Raw genomic sequence first — 23999 nt, 5'->3', positions numbered from 1 at the left:
TTTAGACTTGTTTCTATTTATTTCATGTCACAGTCACATAATTTACATATGTAAATCACAAATTGCATTTGACTCTGGCTTTGACAATTTTTCTTCCCCAGAGAGATTTAATGATTTTTCTTTTGAATCCTGAGCCTCCTTCTTTGACTGAGGTGAGGGGATGCCCATTTCTCAGTCTTTGTGGACTTTTTCTTTTTTCATATATAGAAGGAGACTATATGGGGCTCTTACATGCAACCCCAGACACTCCTCGTTGCCAGGCCGTGAGGGGCTGTCCACCAGCCCTGCAAGACACGCATCATCCATCTTCGGAGACCCAAACAGCTCCTTAAGAACTCTTTCAGCTGATGGCCACAAATACTAGAGATTTCAGCCTCTGCTCTGGTTTATTTAATAAAATGACTCCAAGCTTTTGAATTTTCTGAGTCTTGTCTTTTTTTTTTTTAATCTTTCTCTCTATTTCTTTTTGTCTAGGTTGTCTCTATTGCTCCTAGACCCATAACAATGATCTCACCCTTGGTTACAGATTTGTCTGTGATACCATCCCCCCTGCCCTGCGCTGTGACTACTGCTTATCATTGGTGGGCCTGAAACCCATAGCTTGTTCATGTAGAATGCACGGTAAAAATACACTGGCGGAATGTGGACTTCGGCCAATCATCAGCCTTTTTTGCTGTGTTCTTAATTGGCTGTGTTTTTGAGAAATGAGAAGTCCAATAAATTGAATTTATATTATTTGACACTTGATTCTCAGTGAGAAATACTGGTTTAACACGTGAGTGATTAAGTAGACACAAAGCTATACTTTTCAGTCTTATAGATGATTGTTTTGATGAAATCAAAATGTTTATTTTCTCTCTTCAGATTATTCTTGTTCCAAGATTCTAAAACTATCCAATATAACTCAAGCCTTTATTTATTCTTATCCTGAAGACGTTAATTCCTTTTCCCCTTGTCCCCAGTGAGGACAATTTTGTCATAGTCAGCATTCTCTCAAAAACTTTGTCAGGGGCACCTGGGTGGCTCAGTCATTAAGCGTCTGCCTTTGGCTCAGGTCATGATCCCAGGATCCCATGATCCCGCATTGGGCTCCCTGCTCAGCGGGAAGCCTGCTTCTCCCTCTCCCACTCCCCCTGCTTATGTTCCCTCTCTCACTGTGTCTCTCTCTGTCAAATAAAAAAATAAATCTTAAAAAAAAAGTTTATCATGGGCGCCTGGGTGGCTCAGTTGGTTAAGCGACTGCCTTTGGCTCAGGTCATGATCCTGGAGTCCCGGGATCGAGTCTCGCATCCAGCTCCCTGCTCAGCAGGGAGTCTGCTTCTCCCTCTCCCGCTGCCCCCTCTTGTGCTCTTTCTCTCTCTCACTCTCTCTCTCAAATAAATAAATAAAATCTTTAAAAAAAAAAGTTTATCAAAGAAGAGGGAATGATATTCTCATGTGAACCTAAAATGCCGTAAGAATGTCACATTCTCATTCCATCCAGTGCAATTGTCCTAAGGTGGACTTTTTCATTCCCTGTTACTTACCCATCAAATATTGCAACACTTTCTAAGAGGAAAACAAACTTGAAAATTGTAGTAAAAGACCATGCTGGAATAAATATCTTTATTTTACACACATACACACACACACACACACACACACACTATACCACACATATATGAAAACAATAAAAACTAAATTCTGTCAATTGAATCTTTCCATAGACAACCTTAAAATATGATTAGAAAGGTTTTCTTTCCACAGGTAGATTTCTTGTTTTCGCCCTGTTGGGAAGAAAAGACGTGAGGGGTGACCTTTATTTAATTCATGTGTGAGGAGTGGTCCCAAAGTAAAGCCTCCTCAAGTATTATTGGGAGGATAACATCTTGACAAGTTGGAATAAAGACAGCAAACATGACAAATGTATTCAATGTGAAATGTCACCTCTGTCAACTATATAAGAAACCCTGTATAAACTGATGGAAAAAAACCGCAAGTCCACACTTAGTTACAAGTCTGTAAAAATGATTTTATTACTTTTTATAAGAAGGCTTGAGTCTTCCAAGAAATTCAGAAAAGAGCATTCATAATCCTACTTTCTTCACACAACTACCTTCTCTTTTTGTGCATTGCCTTCTCATCTTGTCTTTCTGCATATGTATTTTCTGTAGTTGTATTCATAGCACGTACATTTTGTGTTCTGATTGTGAGTTAGCCCAGCATCAGTGTGGATTTGGTGTCGCTACAGTCCTCATGACCATCCCTGGGAAGGGTTTTATTGGAATCCACAGCTGGGATGTGCCATCGGTGTATCTCTTAGGAAAAGTCATCAAAAGGGAAGAGAATGTGGATACAGATATTCGGTGTACAGATAATTGCCTGCAAAGAATTTCAGTGTGCATTTCAGTGTGCACTGCAAAGAAGTGAAAATTGGTTTAAATGGTCAAAAACCGTGGTATTTCTTGGAATTTTTCTTTGTCATTTTCTCTGCCACTCTCTGCCCATTATTGACCTCTTTTGTATTGTCTCTAGATCATAAGAGAAAGTTGACACAGCAATATAAAGTCATTGGGGGTCTCCTGGCCTTTTTTCCCTTTGGATGCTCTAGGAAGAGAAATACGGGTGCTTTCAGCTATGATGAAGATATTCATTTATTAATGATTTGATAATCATGTCACTATTTGAACTAGTAGCTGGCATAAGTTTAACTTAGGTAAGCATGTTTTGAGTGTGGACTGTTAATACGAGAATATTTTAATAGGAAGGAGGTGCTTTTACATGTACTTTGCCCTTTACTCCTCATGAAAGCCCTATTAGGAATTTTGAGCTCAGATGTCCACGGCAGGAGTCTGGGATTCAGAAAGCTAGGCCCTGAGTCAAGGTCATTCAGCCAGTGGTTGTCTGAGCTGAGTTTCCAAGCCAGACATGTCTGAGCCACCCCAGGTGCACTGGTGTGTGTGCTTAACAATGTGATGCAGTGTTCATACTTGTGGCAGGTTTTTTAAAAAGATTTTTATTTATTCATTTGTCAGAGAGAGAGAAAGGGAGCCCAAGCAGGGGGAACGGCAGGCAGAGGGAGAAGCAAGCTCCCCACTGAGCAAGGAGCCCAACATGGGGCTTGATCCCAGGACCCCGGGATCATGACCTGAGCCGAAGGCAGATGCTTAACTCACTGAGCCACCCAGGCACCCCTCATTTTTCTTTTAAAATTTTTTTTCTAGCTGGATTATGTTACTATTTACAACAGCATCATGGCTTAAGGGCCTCTTGTAAGCCTCCTTCTCGGAGAACTGCTCTCTCAGAACATTTTTCATACCCAGCCTCCGAACACACATACTGCTCCAGGGTGAAGTCCCTGGACAGAGAAATGTGATATGTCTTCTTTTGCAGTTTATAAAGTTTTACTTGATATAACTGTTACTCTCCCAGGCTATCTCGATATAAAAAATTATAATAATCATAGAATATTGAAATCTTAAATTCCTCACCCCTCTCCTAATGTTCATAGAGGCAGTCTATAACAATGAAAGTGATAATAGCTAACATTTATTTGAATGCTTATGCTGTGGGGAGATCCTGTGCTTCGTGATATAATATGGATTACCTCATTTCATTTTCCAAATAACTCCATGAGGCAGGAATGGGATTTGAAAAGATCAATAAAAAACACTCATCTTTTCCCTAAGTTCAAAACCAATGTAGAGGCAGAAACAGGTATCCAACCAATGAAGATCAAAATGCCACCTTCAGTGCTCATGATACTGAGAATTGGGGAATGAGGCTTAGGATTACCAGCCAAGGAGGATTGCAATACTTTTCCCATAAAAAATACAGATTTACCTAATCGCAATCCCTGCCAGCCCCCAAACAACCACAGGCTGACTTGCAAGGGCACCTGCCCCTACTTCATCTGTAGCATGGAAGACCCGAGAAGGATGAGCTCTCTCTACTAACAGCAGATCCCAAGGGAGCGGGGGAACACAAGGAAGAGAAGGGCTGAACTGACCAAAAGTGCAGCCATATCTGTTTCTCCCAAAGTCACAAATCAGATAACCGCTTTCCTCCTGTGGAGAAAAGTCAGCGAGGAGGTCGAGAAAGGCCAGCGGCGTCACATCTCCCAGGGTGCCTGACACCTGGAATCAATGCAAAGGAGGTCTTTGTCTCCAGTTGGAGGTATTGTCCACAGGTCTGTCCTGCAGATAAGGGAACCGAGGCACTGAGACACTCAATAAGAGCTTGCAGTTTGTGAGTAGCAGAGAAGTCTAAATAGGGTCACTCTGTCAGGGACGGATGGAGCTGGGCCCGCTGTGGCAGCCTCCGACTTGGGTCAGGTACAAGACAAAGGGAAATGAAAGCGGGAAGGCAGATGTGAGAGGCACACAAGCGGAAGTGGTCAGAGTTGGCCTCACTTGTTATGAGACCTGGGGAATTGTCAAGGGGACTCAAGAGAGTTCTAGTATGCCTAGTTGGAAAATGCTAAAAGCATTATACACGCACACATACACACACACACACACACATTGTGTTTCCAGGGGAGAAGAGCCTGGGCTTTTTTTGGACATGTGCGTTTGAGGCACCTTGTAGGCTCTTGGAAACTTGAGAAAGGTTGGCAGCAGAAACACAGGTGTGGCATTGTCCCTTTAAAAGTGATTGCTGGCTGAAATTAAGGGAGCACAAAAGTAAGAGCAGCAAAAGAGGAGGTCAGTATCACAACTGAGTTTTGTATTTGAAATAAGCCAAAAGATTTGAGTTGATAACTCTTGTGACTTGATCTTGTTCAAAGGCAAGCCCACAATGGCTCAGGAATTGACCTCATCTTTCAATCATAGCCCTGGTGCACGACACAAGCTTGCAGCCCACACTCGTGTGCAGGATGCTTCCATCTGTCCCTCTAAGTCCACTGTCCGTCCATTTCTCCCCTGGGAGACTGACATGCAGGAGCTGCAGTCCCTGGGTCCCCCTTGGGTCCAGCCACCGAGAGGACTCTGAAGGCATCAGGAGTGCGAGGCTGGTGTATTTATTTCCTTGGCTCTTTTACTATCTGATCCTTGTACACTGGCTCCTTTCCTTTGCCCAAGATTTTCTACGGTTAACTTTATAGAAGGTTCCAGTAGTTGCTCTCTCCCTCTGCCCTTCAGGCCCAGAGGTGGTAATATCTCCCACTGTTACTAGCCCCGGGGGACTCTACTGACCTTTGTTAGAGTTTATGAACACAGCTCACATCTTTATAAATGTCTTTGTTGAGGTCTCCCCAACTTCCTGGCCCCCACTAGGATAAATAATACACCTAGTAAACCAGAAGGAATTTATGTTCTCTAAGGCACTAGCCCTACCCGTAATAAACACAGGGGAGCTTCTAAGCTGGGGGGGTCTCTGACCTGGAAAGAGATGAGAGAATTAGTACAGAGTGTGCAAATCCACAGTACATGCAACACCGCCCATGAACAGAATAACATCTTACTCAGTTGTCAGGCTTAGTCAAATGTTTGTAAGTGCCTTAGGGATTTATAAAATAAAATAAAATGTATTTGCAAATACCATGAAATTCATTTTAACAGATGTCTTTAAATATTTTTTTTTCAAAAGATTTTATTTATTTATTTCTCAGAGAGAGAGAACACAAACAGGGGGAGCGGCAGGCAGAAGGAGAAGCAGGTTCCCTGCTGAAGCAGGAAGCCAGATGTGGGACTCGATCTCAGGACCCTGGGATCATGACCTGAGCCGAAGGCAGACGCTTAACTGACTGAGCCACCAGGCGCCCCTTTATATATTTTCTTAATCAACAAATAACACTAAAAATATAACTGTTGGCATGTTTGGCTAAGGAAATATTTTCTTTTATTTATTTACTTTTAGGAAATATTTAAAAACGTATAGAGTGAACTCACACGCGAAAAAGTTGGTTGAGAACTACTTCCAAGGCCTTTGTTGTGAAAGTTCACCAACCTTTTCTCTGGGTCCCAAACTAGGAGGGAGTAGAATGACTGGTTCAGTTCTAACTATTTCTATCAGGATGGAGACAAAGACGACCGCCCACATCTTGAAAGAATTTTTGTATAATCATTTCGAAGTTTTTCATTTCCAGAAAGAAATTCTAGTTCTCGGTCTCGCACTAAAGAGTACACCACATTCTCAGCCTTGGCAACACCTTGTCCTTTGTGTGACCTACCATGGCTCAAGCAGTGAGCAGAGTCTACAGAGCGCAAAAATAAACATCTCTAAGGGCCTGTGGAATTTGATGGCTTGTGCAGTGTGGGGCAGACAGTGGGCCGAGTGCCAGGCTCTGTAGGTGAGCCCTCCAGCAACCCGCGTGCATTTTTAGCCACTCTCTTGGTCACCAGAAAGGCCAAGCCATGATTAGAAGCTTGGGATTTTCAGCCCCGCGTCCCCCTCCCTTTTTCCGAGAGAGGAGAGGCACTGAAAATGGAGTTAATAACTGATCACGTTTATGTGAGGAAGCCTCCATAAAATCCCAGTAGTGTGGGGCTCGGGGAGCTTCCAGGTTGGTGAACACATGGACGTGTGAGGAAAGTGTCATCCCCGGACAGGGCACGGAAGTCCTGTGGCCCTGCTCACATACCTTGCCCTACATGTCTCTGGCATCTAGATGTTCATCTGTATCTTTTATCATAGCCTTTCATAGTAAACTGGTAAACATGAGTAAGTGTTTCCCTGAGTTCTGTGAGCCGTTCTAGCAAATTAGTGGAACCCAAGGAAGAGGTCATTGGCACTGCTGAACTATTGTTTGTTTGTCAGAAGCTCAGATGATACCCTTGGCATGTGACTGCTGTCTGAAGGTGGGGGGTGAGGGACGGTCTTCTGGGACTGAGCCCTTAAACTGTGGGATTTGACACTTTCTCTGGGTAGAAGTCAGAATTGAGTCAAATTCTTGGACACCCTGCTGGTGTTCAAGAATTGCTTCTTGGTGTGCAGGTGACTTGAAGTGTCAGACGTGAAGTGTTTTGTGTGAGCAGTAAAGGAGACTCACGGGAGAGAAACACATAGTAGGGAAGAACTGGATTTTCCCTCCACAGGAAGGAAAAATCCGAGTTTTTCCATTACACTGGCAGTGAAGTTATGTTTGCAGGTTTGGCCTGGCCTGGGGGCAGGGCCTGGCCATGCTGGTGTACTCAGTGAGATAGGTTCACTTAAGGCTCTGTTGCCCAGATGCTGGGAAAGCTGGTTAATCTGGTTTGATAGCGGATAAAAAGAACAAAGAATGGATGGGTAATTTCTTGCCCCCATCCCTCAAGCTCCCCGGACCCCTTCCCCATGTGATTTGAGAAAACGTCCAGAACTCGAGAATTGGGGATGTCCGTTCCCTAAGTGTCTATTGAGTGCCTGAGGGCAGGCACTGTCTTCCAGGCAGTGTCTGAGGGACTGAAGCATCAGGGGTCCCCCACTCTTAGGGAGCTCACACTCCGCGCAGACCTGAGTTCTGCCTGCGCTGGCTTTCAAACGCCAGTTCTCCACAATGCTGCATGACTCGAGGGGTTAACTGCTAGCCGACTGAAATATCGGACTGGTTGCCTTCCCATTCCAACAACATAGCGGTAGCCGTGATTACAGAGTGTGGAAAATGTGGTGGTATAAACAGCCAGCACTGTTCTTCAATAAAAGGCTCTCTGTGAACTAACAGAAAGATTCTGTGCGATGCATCTCAAGCCCCAAGCTTCTCCTCTGCAGCCGAGAGGCCTCTGATAGAACATATTCTGACCTAATAATTCCATACGCTGTAAGTGCAAAATTAGAATTCAAGACTTCTGCAAGCCCACAGAGTTAGACACAAGAATTTATTCACTGAGCCACACCAGCTTTATACCAGACACTGTTCCAGGCGCAGGCATCACTGACTGCATGTTATACTTTTTATCAGAGAGGGCTAGAGCCCAGGCCTATCGCTGCTTCTACGTGCACTTCCAAAGAGGAGAGACAAGAACTCCAGCGCTGCAGAGAACGGTAATTGGGGGCAAGCGCCTGGTTTTGAATTGCACCGTCAACAAACTATTAGACGCAGAAGTAAGCATTTTTCTGATGTTGCCTAGAATCAGCAGCTCTGTGGGGTAGCAGCTGGGCAGGGAGGGAAAGAAGGTGCTTTCTACTCTCTGCGTCTTACATGAATCACAGGTTGTACCCTTTTCTCCCTCTCTGTAGACCATATAAATTGCTCTGCTGTTTATTCTAGGTCTTGTGTAAAGTATTCCTGTCCCCAAAGTCTCACACCCAGTGTAGGAACTCAGGCGGCTTCATTACTGGAAGTCAGTGTTTCAGTTTAATGCTCAAAGGTGTCCGACAGACACCCCCAAAATTTCTGGGTGAAGTCAGTAGTTATTTATTCCCCTGTTACCAGGATCCGTGGGAGGACTAACAGAGAGAAGCAGAAAGGAGAGGGGAAAAAAGCAAATCACTAGTTTTTCTTTACTAAGAGCAATATTATTTTTCATAGCACATGTGTAATACCATTGAGCAACAAAAATAAATAAATCCATATGCAGTAGAAGGCATCCCTAAGACCCAGAGACTCCAAATGGAAAAAATAGCTGGCTCCCTGGGCCAGAGACTGTTCAAACCCAAGCCGCCAGAGGAGTTTCTTTAACTTCCCTCCACACTGGGTCCTTTTCAGATCGTGTGCTCGCCCCAGGCTACAAGTCTGTAAGAACACCGCTCCGCTGCTCTGAAGGCCGTGCGGAAAAGTGTTGGAATCCTCCTAGCAGACTTGGAAGATGGCCCTGTGGTGCACATGGTGTTCTTTGTGATTCCCAGCCATTGAAAGTATCAATCAACTTGGACAGATTCGACATCTTCCATGGAATGAACAGGGTATCTCTCTCTTTCTCTCTTAGGCATTTATAAATTTCTCTTAGCACTGTCTTGTAGTTTTTAGTGGAAAAGTAATGCAAATATTATGCTAAGTTTATTCCTGGGCATTTCATGGTTTGGGATGCTACCATAAAGTGGTATTTTTAAATTTTAATATGTAATCACTCGCCACTAATATATAGAAATACATTTGATGGCTACACAAGAAAAAATAACAAATTCCAGTTTATCAAAATTAATAGCTTCTGCTCTTCCGAACATACCATTAAGAAATGAATGGGCAAGCCACAGAATGGGAGAAAATATTTGTAATACATGTCTACAAAGGACTTGTATTGACAATATATAATGAATTTTTATATCTCAATAAAAAGACAAACAACCCCCCCAAAATGTGCATGATATTTGAATAGACAAAAGAAGATGTATGAATAGTTAATAAGTACATGAAAAAAATGGTTAACATTCTTAGTCATCAGGGAAGCACGAATTAAAACTATAATGAAAATCCATTACACGCTGGAACAACTGGACTTCTAATATATTCCTCATAATATTGTGTAGCCATTTTGAAAAACAGTCTGGGAGTTTCTTCTAAAGTCAAATATATACTTACAATATGACTCAGCAATTTCATTCCTACATATTTACTCAAGAGAATGAAAATAGATGTCCACATAAAGACATATATATGGATGTCACAGAAGCTTTGTTCATAATGGTCTGAAACTGGAAACAACCCTAATGTCCATCAACAGATGAATACATAAATTGCAGTATATCCATAATACAGATTACTATTCAGCAATAAAAAGGAATCTACAGATACAACATCCTAGATGAATCTTAAAACATTATCATGAGTGAAAGAATCTGGAAACAAAATGGTCCATATTGTGTGATTCCATTTTTACGGAATTCTTGGCTGACAAAACTAATCTATATTGGATAGAAAGCAAACCAGTGGTAGTGTGGTGCTGAGGTTGGTGGATATTGACTGCAAAGGAGCATGAGGGAGTATTTGGGGTGAGGAAAATATTCTCTATTTTGGTTGTGGTGGTTATGGTTATGTGAGTGTATACATTGTCAAAAGTCATCAAAACATAGACTTAAAAATGGGTGTGTGTAAATTATATCTCAATTTTGAAAAGTTTCCAGCAGTCTTTGCCAGTTTAAAGTACTTGCTTTCATCTTAGCTCAGTTGTTTTGGATCAATATTTAGTTAAATCCAAGGTTAATCTCTAAGTAAGTGTTGTTTCTCCTTTCTGTGGTATTTATCCCTCTGTCTCCTTTCTGCCTGTCTGGCTTAGGGGAGAACTCATGTGTCCTCATAGTAATGGTGGATGAGGTGGTTGGCATGTAGGTCCCTGAGTTCTCATTGGCCTAAGCAGAGCTTTCCTCGGTATTGGTGTCTAGGCATTCTGCGGGTGACACTCATCTTGCTGGTCTCCAGGTATTGGCTTCTCTCCTCACTGTGTCCTGTAGAAGACTACCCAGAGAGGGAGGGCGAAAGGTTTTTTAAAAGGAAGAGTGATGAGCTGCCTAGGTTTTTCAGGGCTGCACTTCCAATTCTCTTAAGTCTTGACCAGAGGTAGATAAATGGTATGGTGAGAAATTAGGAAACTACTTTCCCTTTGTGCGGTAGAAACTTCCCCTTCAGCACAAGCCTATGATTCCTTATTTATGGATGAATTTATTATGGATGGGACTCGTCTTCTTGTTTCTTACAGCAATAAACTTCTTGGCTTAGCCTTAATAAGAGAAGGGGGCCAGGGAGAAAAAACCAGCTTGCCAACAAAAGGTAATAAATACCTCAAGAGATATTCCAAAAATACTATCTAGAGTACAGGAAAATTTTAGAAATGCCTCAAAAATGAGAGAGACTGGCAAATTTCATGATTCTTAAGTAAAAACAAAGAGTAGAACCATCGGTTTACTGAGAGTGCCTGGTTGACCAGGTAACTCACACATGAGGGAAGAGATACCTAATAATCAGTCACCTGGTTTGAAGGATAAACAGCAATTCAACTCCCTGGTTTTAGAGATTAGGAAATGGTAGGAGAGAGGAAGTGATTTGCACAGGGTCATACAACTACGTCATGTCACTTAGACCCAATGGTCGTAATTCTCGCCCTTGATATCTTTCCCCCTCATACCTTTATCTGTTTTGTGGCTGCAAAGCAATTTATAAAGAAGGGTACAGCTAAAGGTTAAGGCACTGGAAGTAAAAGGGAATGGAGGAAGGAAAGAGCAAGAAAGATAGTGTTGGGAGCCCTAGCAAAACAAGTGGTTCCGGGACCACTGTCAATTTTTCTGTAGCAGCATACTGACCGTAAGAGCTACGTAAGTCTTCTGCGGACAGAAGAGATCACTTCAGGGGCGCCTGGGTGGCTCAGTCGGTTAAGCGTCTGCCTTCGGCTCAGGTCATGATCCCAGGGTCCTGGGATCGAGTCCCGCATCGGGCTCCCCGCTCGGCAGGGAGCCTGCTTCTCCCTCTCCCACTCCCCCTGCTCGTGCTTTCTCTCTCTGTCAAATAAATAAATAAAATCTTAAAAAAAAAAAAATCTTTAAAAAAAAAAAAAAAGAAGAGATCACTTCAGAAAACTTTATGGAGGACAATATGAAGGATTTGCCCCACAAATGCAATGCTTTCCTGGAAAGTTATTGATTGTTAGCAAGAATTCTTTGCAAATGGTTAGATTTTTTTAAAAAGATTTTATTTATTTATTTGAGAGAGAGAGAGAGAGAGAAAGCATGAGCAGTGGGGAGGGACAGAGTGCAGAGAGAGAAGCAGACGCCCCACTGAACAGGGAGCCTGATCCCAGGACCCTGAGATCGTAGACCTGAGCTGAGATCAAGAGTTGGATGCTTAGCCAACTGAGCTACCCAGACACCCCAGAAATAATATCATATTTATAGAAAAGTTGTAAGAATAGTACAAAAACTTTTTTAAAAGATTTTATTTATTTGAGAGAGAGCGAGTGAGAGAGAAAGCACAAATGGGGGGAGGGGCAGAGAGAGAGGGAGAAGCAGACTCCCCACTGAGTGGGTAGTCAACACAGGGCTTGATCCCAGGACCCCAGAATCATTACCTGAACCCAAAGCAGATGCTTAACCAACTGAGCCACTTAGGCACCCTTGCAAATGGTTAGATTTTTTTAAAGCAAGGAGGAGGATGTGAAAATGAGCATATATCCCCTAATTTGTACTATTAAGGAGTAATCTTAGAAGAACATCATGATATAGAGTCTCTCTTGTTCCAAAAAGGTTTTTCTGAAACCAGAATGAGATGCAGAATGCAATTGTACTTTAGTGGTTGGATATCAAATGAAATAAATTGGAGGCTGATTAGTAAAATGAAGAATCACCTGATGGTAACATGAAACGTTTCCTTTACATATAGTTTTCGGTATACTATTAACTCAGTAAAGGACTTTTTTCTTATATTTGTGCCATGTCAGGGCAGTTAATTATTTATAAGAATGTGCAGGCTAATATCCTAGGGGAAGTGCAGGCTGTTCCAAAGTCTCCATGAAACTACGTTAGCCTTGTCTAACCTGTGCTTTTCTTCTGAATACATAGAAATCTATTAAATGACCTGTTTTGAAAGAAACACGAGTGGTTTGTTGGTCAGTATACCCTTGTGTTAGCCTGTGGGCTTCCTCCCCCTTTCTTCTGTCATGATCACTCACACGAATGGGTGCTCAAGCTTTATCATTGTTTGTATGGCTTGTTGAGAGCAGTGCCCAATAGCCGTTTGGAAATCTGGAGGGTGGATGGGCAAGCGCACTGTCCAAAATCTGTGAGGGTCTCTCATCTCCACCTGTATGTCCATGTAGCACTGCCAGGTGAGTCCCTTCACTCCTCTGGGCTTCAGCTTCATCCTCACGAACGGGAGAAAACAGCGCCTGTCTCTGAGGCTTGTGAGGCTCAAGTGGGCCTGTTCATGAGGAATTATGAATCGTGGTACCGCCTACCAATGCTTTCAAAGCTGCTTCTCCCCACCCTGGAACCCTGTGAGAATGTTCCCGGTTCTGTGGTTTTACCCGGGTGACTTTAACTTACAACAGACCTCTGTTCACGGTGCCGTCCGCCCAGCGCTGCTTGGGCATGTTACTCACCTCGCTCATTTGGATTCTTGCAATTGAATTTTTTTGGGAGATCCACACAAATTGGTTCTTAACTCATAAAATGTGGGAATGCCAAAGAGCGGTTGCTCAACTAAAACAAATGAAAATGGAATCATCTGGAGACACAAGAGGCAAAGGAAAAGTTAATGATGCTTAAGATTTTTGTAATGAGACGGAACATTTCATTTTGCTGGGGCTTGTTACGTACATCACGTCCTCTACTGAACAATCACCTAATTTTCACTGTGTTGTTTCAATAAGTGATACGGTTCTTTCTAGTCCTTGAGACACTATACAAAGGAAATGTCTGTGCTCATATTTTTTTCATCGTAGGAGTAGACCTGAACTATCTAAGAAAACTACATATAAAATGGTATTGAATGCAATTTTGAAAATGATTCCTAACAATTATACCAGCTGTATACCTTTTTGCATCATCTTTGCAACTGTATACCTTTTTTGCATATCCTTCTATTCTTTGCGATAGTTGCAAATATACAACTTCGACATAAGTTTTACCTAGCTTCTCCTCACACAGTTTTAGAGACTTCTTTTTGCCTTAACATGACATCATAGATGTTTTCCCATATCACAATATTATCTTCTTGTTTATGGTTTTAAAGGATTGGATACTGTTGCATTTGTTCATGTGTCATAACTCTTGAAACACTTCCCAGTCGTTGGGCACTTAAGTTGTCTCTGTTTTATATATTATTCATAATGCAACTATTATTTTCCACCCCTAGTGTCCATCTTCTCTTAAATTGTTTTCTTAGGATAACTTCCCAGCAATGAGATTACTATTCAAAGAATTTGAATAACTTTCTAATTCTTGGTCTATTGCAGTACATTTCACTGCCTGTTTCAGCATTCTTTTTTTTTTTTAAAGATTTTATTTATTTGACACAGAGAGAGAGGGAAAGAGCACAAGCAGGGGGAGTGGCAGAGGGAGAGGGAGAAGCAGGCTCCCCACTGAGCAGGGATCCCAAAGGGGGACTCAATCCCAGGACCCTGAGATCATGACCTGAGCCGAAGACAGATGCTTAACCGACTGAGCCACCCAGGCACCCCTGTTTCAGCATTCCTCAACAGCACTGGGCTGCACTGACTGAGGATGGTCCAGATACTGGACATTTACATGTTGGTGGATTTACAGTCTTCAGTTGGAAAACAGCTTAACCTTGGGGTTATTTTAAAGGAAAAACTATGAAGAGGCTAGAACTAAACCAAGGCAGAGGTTTCTGAGCTTTGGCTGTTTTACTCGTACAATTGATTCTGCCATTTCGTGACACTTGGCACCTATTTATGTCTAAGCAGTGAGTTATTTCAGTGTGTGTGCGCGTGCGTGTGCACACAGGTGTGGGTAGAATGTGAAGGCTGGTCACATTGAAATTGTGAGAGGGAGCGCAAGACATAACGCATCCCATGAATGTGACTCACAGCTGGCCGTTCAAGGAACTCTGACTTACGGTAACATGGTATTGGCAAAAGTAGAGAAGCTGTTGCTTGCAGGGGCCTGTCAGGTGCTGTGTGTGAGTGAGACTGCGGGGTAGGACAGGACAGGAGGTCAGGGACAGGGTGAAGTGGGGAAGACAGGCCTTATCCAGGAATGTGCTTCTCCTTCACTCCCTCTGATAGCTGCCACAAAGGAATGCCTGACTGGTATCTCTAGCACTTACAATTTCTCAAGAGAATTGGGAAATCTAAAGTTTTAGGGGTCTTTGTCCATTTAAGCTACTATAACGAAACTACTCTCGACTGAATGGCTTGGAGAGCAAACCTGTATTTCTCACAGTTCTGGAGGTGGGAAGTTCAAGATCAAGGTGCTGGCGGAATTGTTTTGGGTGAGAGCCCATCTCCTTTCTCCTAGACAGCCTTCTTTATGATGTGTCCTCATGTGGCAGAAGGGGTAAAGGAGCTCTCGGGGCCTCTCTTATGAGGGAATGAATCCCATTCACTATCTTTGCTCTGTATTTGCTCTCTGAACTCACAGGCTGCCAGTTTGTTCTGGTGGCTTTAAAGATTGCAAGATTCTACTGTGAGCCTTTTCTTGAAAAAAATTTGTATTCATGGGGCTCAGTCGGTTGGGCATCTGCCTTTGGCTTGGGTCATGATCTCCAGGTCTTGGGATCAAGCCCCACATCAGGTTCCCTGCTCGGCAGAGAGCCTGCTTCTCCCTCTCGCTCTGCCTCTCCCCCTGCTTGTGCTCTGTCTCTCTCTCAAATGAATAAATAAAATCCTTAAAAATTTTTTAAAAATTTGTATTCATTTGGTCTGCCCATAATTTACCAAGTGGTACATAGGCTGTGTTCCAAATAATACATGCTTTGTCATATTTGAAATGATGTTTCATTGAATTAATATTACCTTGGATTTCGTCTGGTGATCATAATCAAATTATACCAACAACTGAGTAATTTGCTCCATCCAGTGGAAAAAGGATCTGTCAAACTCTTATTTTTGTCTCTCAAACAATTCATCCCTAACTATAATTCAGAAGCCTGTTTGACATGCTAAAGAATACTTTAAGAAGCACCTTATATCACAGTTTCTGTGGGACCAGAATCCAGGATGGCTTAACAGGGTGCTCGGCTCAGCGTGTCACAGGCTACAGTCAAAATGTTGGCCAAGCTGTGTTCTCAACTGGAGGCTTACCAGGAAAAAATCTGCTTCCAAGCTCACTTGGGATGTTATGGAAGAATTTGTTTCTTTTTTGTTGTAGGACTGAGAACTTCAGCTTTTTGCTGTCTCCTAGAGGCTGTCCTTAGCTCCCACAAGCTGCCCACAGTCCTTTCCACGTGGCCCCCTCCATAGGCAGTGTGCAATATGGCAGCTTGTTCTTCAAGGCCACCAGGAGAGTGAGAGCAAGTTTTCTAGCAAGACTGAGTCTTACACAACATGAGATTCATATCCTGTCACCTGTGCCCTACTCTGGTTAATACCAAGTCGCAGGTCCCACCCTCACTCAAGGGGAGGGATTATATACAGTCAAGAACAACAGGAGGCACGGGTGGCTCAGTCGTTAAGCATCTGCCTTCGGCTCAGGTCATGATCTCCGGGTCCTGGGATCGAGCCCCGCATCAGGCTCCTTGCTCAGCGGGGAGTCTGCTTCTCCTTCTCCCTCTGCCCCACCCCCTCCCACTTGTGCATGCTCTCTCTCTTTGTCAAATAAATAAATAAATAAATCTTTAAAAAAAAAAAGAACAACAGGAGACGGGACTATAGGAGTACCTTAGAGTCTGCCCACCATAAGGATTCCCAGTGCCCTGAAATACTGCCTGGCACCTAGTAGATGCTCAGTGAGTGTTGGTAGTTGAATGAATGAATGTTGCAGATATTACTTCTTTGAACCATGTATTGCTAATTTTTTTTTGCAAGTCTATGGTTTATCATTTGGCTTTATTTATTACATCTTATGATATGTAGGAATGTTAAATTTTAATTTAGATAAATCAACCAAAATTTCCTCTGAGTTTGTTACATTACGTCTCAGGGAGTCCTTCTTCTTCTATCTAGATATCAGATAAATATTTGCCTATATTTTCACCTAGATTTTTAATGATTTTTTTTTTTTTTGCTTTTAACATTGACCTATCTAGAAGGTTAAGAACTAGAGGGAGAGTTGTAACATGATATAGTGAGTAATCTTTTTATCTCCACCAGTCTCTGCTACCTTATTTAGTTATATTGAATTATTATGTACTTGCTGCTGGGCTCTCTATTCTGATTCATTTATTTGTCATTCTCTTCTTGCCTTAATTACACACTTAAAAAATAATAGCATTGAAGAAAAAAATTTAAAAATAAAAAAATAAAAATTATAGCATTGCTAGTCAGAAATGCCAAAGAAGTTACTATCAGACTCATTTGGTGTTATAAGTAGGACATGGTCTAAGCTGCTGTAACAGAGAGACGCCAAAACACAGAGGCTCAAATAAAATGGAAGCTTTTTGGTATTTTGTGTAATGGTGTAGAGGTCTGTGAAATCCAGAGCTGGAGAGGCAGCCCTTCTCCACCATCATCTGGGGACCCAGGCTCCTTCTACCCTGTAGCTCTGCCAGCCCCCAGGGAGCCGTCCTGGTCTGTGTGGGTGAAGCTGTCTCACCCCCACATCCATGCTCGTCTGTGGGAAAGGGGGTGGTGGAAGTCCTAGGAAAGTGCCTTTGCCTTTGAGCTCATGAACTAGAAATGGTGCATCACTTTTTCTTCCATCCCTTTTATTTAGACTAAATCTACCACAAGAGAAGCCACATCTGCCTTCAAGAGAAGCTGGGAAATATGGTATCAAACTGGGTGGACATGGATTTGGCTAAATTTTGGGAGGATCTCTTAATAAAAAGAAGAAGAATGGGTACCAAGAACAACTAATGGTCTTTGCCTCAGTCCAGCATTCATAGTTACAAATAATCATATTTAACAGGAAAGTAATGATCATTTTTGTCAAGTGAAAAATCAACCTTTGGGTATGAAAATAAAATACAAATATATCCTGATTTTTGGTTTTAGATGGCCAATAACCTATGTGCCAGGTAGCATTCCATGCCAATCTTGAATGCCAAGAGGAAGTCACTGGACAGCAAATCTCTTCCAGGATCAGAACTGGGCTATTGGAGTAACCCAAGAAAGAAGAAAAAATAATTGAAGCCATGGCCAAAGGAACTAGAGTTCGGTCTACCTCTCCTCCCGATGGAGGCTGGGGCTGGATGATCGTGGCTGGCTGTTTCCTTGTTACCATCTGCACCCGGGCAGTCACCAGGTAGGTGGGATTCTCTTCATCATTGATTAAGATGATCTGGCTTGTCTTTTCTTCTAAGTCTGCTTCATTCTATTTCTGAACCTGTCATTGTGAAAATATGTGTGTGTGTGCATGGTGTGTGTGTGTGTGTGTGTGTGTTTCCTTTGTTTGGATGTCTTTTTCTTTGCCAGGAATGGGATTTTCTGACACTTGCAAGTCCTGGATAGTGGTGTCTTCTGTAATATCTGGCACAGAAACCTGGAGCATTAGGGCATTTTTAGATTAAATGTTATGGCTGTTTCAGCCATTTGTTTTCATAAGCAGCTCATCCCAGAAAAGAAAAATACATAAGGTCCAAACAATCCTTGAAAACCTCTTGACTCACCAGATGCTGAGCCGTTGGAAGCTTCAAACCTAGAATTTAAATTCTTCTGCTTCATTTTACACTTGACCATGGTGCTGGAGGCTAAGTTCTAGATTGAAGGAAAGTAACAGTAGAAGTACAGGCTTCTCTTATTCTCACTTGTTCATTTCTTCTCTCTTTCTTTTATCCAAGGGTGTAGTGTTGAATATGCTTGAGTTACACCTGTATATGTTGGGACTCATTCATCTCATCTTTATATTTGGAATAAGTGCATGCTTGAAATCTGCATATGCTAGCTCTTTCTTCTGCATGTGTTTTCATTCAAGTAGAACTCCTTGTTCTTTTCTGACAATGCACCTTCAGCAGTGAAACAAAGTAATTTGCCCTAAAAATTTTATTTGATGACATCCTTCATAAAAGCATCGGTGTTTCCCCCCATAACAATATATAATGCAGGAAAGAAGCAGGATATTTGTTTTTACTACAATAAAGGTTGGTTGATTATGTATCATTTAAAAAATTATAGATTCATTTAAAATGATGTGATTGGTATTGAGTCTGAATTTTCTTCCATCTATATCACGGATCTTGTGTTCTGGGTGTAGGAGTCTTAGAGTTAAAAAGGAATCTCTTGGTTTTTACATGCGGAAGCTTCCATCATTTCCATGACAGGAAAGTTCTGGAAGTGAGTTCAGCACTTTATAAGGAGGGCTCAGGTCGATATCTTTCGGGTAGTGGAGTCTTCATGACGCAGTTTAGGCAGAATAGGCTTATTTACCCCCATGTCATAGATTAGGACCCTGGTGTTCAGAAAGGTTAAGTGACTTACCCACAGTTTTGGTCTGCTGGGACAGAACTGGACTGGATTTCTAGTCTTTTTTTTTTTTTAACTTCTTATCTTGTGTATTTGCTATTGTATGTGCGCACATAATCCATCGACTCCTTCCAACACAAACCAGGTGTTTTCCTATCCTCTTATTTCTCATACACACACCATACTTCTGCCTGATCTTCCATATGCATGTGTATATCCACACACATGTCCTTTCTCGGTGCCTTTGCATTTCGAGAAGTGACTTTGCTTCAGTATTCACCTTCGTCCTGCTCCAAGATGTAGGCACTTTGAGGAAGCTCCGTGGTCAGTTCCTTGCCCCCTCAAACACTCTGCACCTTCTCCTCTTGAACAGCATAGTCTTACCAGACATAGGTTTTTTAAAAATTGCCTTGGTGATGGCATCATTGTCTTAAGGTAAGCTACTTCCTAATCTCCACAGGGTTGTCACATCCAGTAATGAGAAGTCATGGGGCCAGGGGACAGCTGCTTCTAAATTCTTCTGACAGAGGCTCTCTACTCTCCCTGTCCTGTTGCTAACTAGTGATGAGAGTGGTCATCCTCAAGTCATGTACAAACAACTACACATTAAGGCTGGGGATATGTGGATTCTTTGAGTGTTGTCCTCTGGAACTATGGAAATAACTTGGGGTAGGTGTCTGTCGAAAACTGAGGACTTAGAGCAAAGACACTAATTTACTGATGTTCTTTAATGCTCGTTTAGCATCTTGTGTGGCTTGTCTTGTTTGGCAGGACACTGAATCTCAGTTTTTTCTCAGTCACAGTGGATTTGCCAGTGGAACCCGTGACTGTCACCAAGGGCTGAAAGTCTTGCATTTTTTTTTAGGTTGTACCCTTAAGTTTTCAACTTTGATTTAATAGAAATCAGGCTCACTAATATATAACTATACATTCACTGAGGACAAGGCTCTATCTAGGCGCTTCCGAAAACACAAAGATGTTGGAACACCACCCCATAGACTCAGGCACAAATAACTGAAATACAAATCAAAATGTGCTAAATATACATCAGGTAAAAACAGAGTGTAAAATAACACTGGTGAGAGAGGGGTTCATTCTGACCGGCAGTTCAGGGCAGGCTTTCTAGAGAAGTTGTCCCTGGAGTGAAGTCTTGAAGAATGGGTAGCATTTGGGCAGGAAGAAATGACAAGAGAAAGAGGTTTCCAGCTGCATCAGGTCCATGCACTTCATCTGCTACTCACTTTGTGATCACAGTGGGCAGCCCCCGTTCCTGACCTGCTACAGGTTTAGCCAGAAACCAGGAGAGGGTTGTGGCTGGTGGCGAAGACCTCTTATCAGACGTTAATGGGAGAGGCTGAGAGGGGCATAGCTGAGCAGAATTAAGCTCAGAGGAGAAAAGTGTGAAGACACAGCCAGCATTGGAACTCAATGTCATGAACACGCAGCAACCAAGAGGACTGGCGATCGGGCCAAGGAAAGCAACTGCAAGGGTGATTTGTCAACGCAGAGGATCAGTGCCTATTAGGCAATTAAGTCTTTTTTTTTTTTTCCTATTTAAACTGTATACTTAAAAATTAAACCATACTGGGGGCGGTGGGGGGGAACCTGGGTGGCTCAGCTAATTAAGCATCTGCCTTCGGCACAGGTCATGATCTCGGGGTCCTGGGAATAAGGCTCTGAGCTCAGCAGGGAGTCTCCTTGTCCTGCTCCCACCCCCTCTGCTCATCCTCTGGCTCTCTTTCTCTCTCCCTCTTTCTAAAATAAATGAATAAATCTTTTTTTTTAAGATTTTATTTATTTATTTGGCAGAGAGAGTTGCAAACAAAAGCAGGGGGAGCGGCAGGCAGAGGGAGAAGCAGGCTCCCCGAGGAGCAGGGAGCCCATTGCGGGGGCTCGAGCACAGGATGTTTAACCGACTGAGCCACCCAGGCACCGCTAAATGAATAAATCTTTTTTTTTTTTTAAGATTTTATTCATTCATTTGACAGAGAGAGACAAAGTGAGAGAAGGAACACAAGCAGGGGGAGTGGGAGAGGGAGAAGCAGGCTTCCCGCTGAGCAGGGAGCCCAATGCGGGGCTCGATCCCAGGACCCTGGGATCATGACCTGAGCCAAAGGCAGATGCTTAACGACTGAGCCACCCAGGCCCCCTAAATCTTAAAAAACAGTTAAGCCATACATCCAGATGGTAAAAATTTGAATACAGAGATGCATAAAATAGTCTTTTTCTCCTCACTTCCTGAATGCCAGTTTCACTGCCCAAAGTTAACCTTGTTAATCGTTTCTTCAGACCTGCCCCCCATAATTTTTAAGAACTTATATCCATATATAAAGCATATTCTTTTCATATTATACATACTGTTTTGAACTATGTTTTGCTTAATAATATCTCTTGGAAATTTTCCATATCAGCATGTGCAGTTGTACCGCACTGAAAAATAAATGCTTAAAATTCCATCACGAGGATGTGAGCATAATTTATTTAACACATTTTTATTGAAGGACTTTTGTATTGTTGCCTGGTTTTTGCTTTATGAACGATGCTACCGTCATGACCCAGGCCACTTTAAAATCATATTTCAGCTCTTGCCTTGTAACTGATGATGCTGCCTTCCATGTGAAATTTACATAAAGCTTAAATTGTCCAGGCCATTAAAGCTGTCCTTATTTCTTTTCTCTCTCTGTTCATTAATGTGTGTTGATTACTTATGTTTTTCTTCAAGATATCTTATTAGCAAACACATTCTCTATTTTAAGAATCTTGTTTCATTGTGAAATTACATGACATTCTATTTGTAAACTGACAGCTTGAGTTGGAGTTGACTTGAAAAGCAATAGTTGATTTAAATGTTCGAAGAAAGCCTCCAGCTATAAGACCTATTATTTGCAATAGATGTCTACAGTCCTGTGGGATTGGGGAGCTCTTTTAACAACAGCTGAATTCCTGTTAGTAATAGCTAATGTTAGCTGAGTCCTTGCTCTGTGCTGGTTAACATTGTTCCAAGCACTCTTCATTCATTAAATCATTTAGTCCTTGGAACAACACACAGAGGTCAAATGATATGCAAAGTCACATGGTTATCCTGAAGCCAACATTGCACTGTATGTTAACTAAAATTTAAATAAAAATCAGAAGAAAACCATACAAATAATACATTTACTTTAATAAGAAAAATTAAAGAGCTGCAAAAACAAAAAATAAAGTCACATGGTGAGTGAGTAGTAATTCTTTCAACTATTAGGCTGCACTGTCCAGTGGATCACTTCCTGCACTGATGTAGTGGACAACTGCATCAATCAGAGGAAAGTCTTGACCAACCAGATGTTGTCAGCATCCAGCTCTTTAGAAGCCAAAGAAGAATTTTATAGCAGAGTGGCAAGGTGGAGACAGTAGGCATGTTGGCCCCTTGAGAGAAAGTGTCTTTGAGAATGTTATTTCATACCAGATGACACTTGGGTGATATTTTGTTTCTTTTTTTTTTTTTAAGATTTTATTTATTAGAGAGAGAGTGATGGAGAGAGAAAGCACAAGCTGGGGAGGGGTGGAGGGTGAGGGAGGAGCAGACTCCCCACTGAGTAGAGAGTGGGACTCCATCCCAGGACCCTGAGATCATGACCTGAGCTGAAGGCAGACACTTAACCGACTGAGCCATCCAGGTGCCCCAATAATTTGTTCCTCATTCTTAGGAATAGAGCCTATCAACCCCTGAAGGATGTTAGGAGTTGTTTGCTACTGCAGCCTGATCTAATGCATTATGGCTGATCCAGTTATGTTTATCAAACTGCTTATTTAATAGATGGGGAAGCGTTATCAAAATTCTCAGTTACGGGCGCCTGGGTGGCTCAGTTGGTTAAGCAACTGCCTTCGGCTCAGGTCATGATCCTGGAGTCCCGGGATCGAGTCCCGCATCGGGCTCCCTGCTCGGCAGGGAATCTGCTTCTCCCTCTGACCCTCCTCCCTCTCATGCTCTCTGTCTCTCATTCTCTCTGTCTCAAATAAATAAATAAAATCTTAAAAAAAAAATTCTCAGTTACTCAGTGTGAGGATCAGAGATCAGGACCCAGCTTTCCTGACATGTCAGATGCACAAATTTTCCAAAGGACAATAAAAATTATTTCTGGAATGAAAAGCCCATGTGCTCCTGATAACATTTGTTTTCTTTAAGGCCGCACCTATATTTAGAAGCCATAAATCATGAACTTTTACCATTTGAAAAGTACTTTCCCTTTTGAGAACAAATAAGAAGTTATACAATATTTTATGAAAGTCACAGTCCATCAGAAGCATGTTCGTGGTTACTAAATTTTACCTCTGGCAAACCAGCTGACATGTTTAGATAAGAATCTTGGGTGTTATTTTTGAATTTTACATACCTAACGTTTGACTGATATGACTAGTCAAGTCAATTAAGAAAACCATCAAGCAGAAAACAAAACAGCAATAAAACAAGATAACAAAAAAGCCACAAGAGACAAACATAGTCGCACAAATATTAAATCCCTCAGAATGATTTCGTGATGAGAAGAGCCTGATTTACAATCGCAAAGTGTCATCATCATCTGGGACCCTTTTCTCTTAGGCTGCTGCTTCTCCAGCTTCTGCATTTCCTTCCTACTAATTCGAATGTCTTACGAACTCAGATTCTTCACATCTCTACTCTACTTTTTGTAGCTACACCTTCCTGGGTAGCCACCATCCAGTCTTCCTCCTCCTTTTCCCTCATTTATGTCCTTGAAGTTGCTACTCAACCTTTTTTACTTCCTCAGCTTCCAGTCACTTCTTTACCAATGCTAATCCTTCCTTCCTTCTTTCTTTCCTTCCTTCAATACCTCGAACCTTGAACGATATTTAATGAGCACCCAGTACATGAAAGGTGGTGTACTGGATATTTGGGATTAAGTGCAAGACAAGACAGACATGGCCTTTGCTGTCACAGAGCAGCAGTCTAGTGGAGAATGCAAACACATGCAAAGGGGATTGCTATATGCCTGTCATGTGGTAAGTGCCCCGCGTGTCGTGTAAACATTTAAGAGAGGCATCAAACCCAGACTCAGGCATCAAACCTCCTCAGCCTTCCTGGAGGAGTTGACTGTTATCTTGAGACTAAAAGAATGAGGGAGGCTGAGAGAGCATCCTAGGAAAGAAGACAAATTT

General features: G+C 42.2%; 1 protein-coding gene across 3 annotated transcripts in view; it reads left to right on the top strand.

Annotated features, from left to right (window-relative positions):
• Positions 1-23999, top strand: part of SLC16A12 (solute carrier family 16 member 12) — a 75315-nt gene that overhangs the window by 33408 nt on the left and 17908 nt on the right. For 2 of the 3 annotated variants that reach the window (XM_064594984.1, XM_064594982.1), the window contains exon 2: positions 17439-17688. In XM_064594984.1, coding sequence (XP_064451054.1) covers positions 17579-17688 — 110 coding nt within the window. In that variant the 5' untranslated portion in view covers positions 17439-17578. Of the gene's footprint in view, positions 1-16548; positions 17689-23999 lie in introns of those variants that run through there. The other variant, XM_045879205.2, reaches the window with a different exon arrangement.

Source organism: Mirounga angustirostris, unplaced genomic scaffold (genome assembly GCF_029215605.1).
Source record: "Mirounga angustirostris isolate CCGP_5_RB_7025 unplaced genomic scaffold, mMirAng1.0.hap1 SCAF_6, whole genome shotgun sequence".
Lineage (NCBI taxonomy): Eukaryota > Metazoa > Chordata > Mammalia > Carnivora > Phocidae > Mirounga > Mirounga angustirostris.
This window is presented reverse-complemented; position numbering and strand designations above follow the sequence as displayed.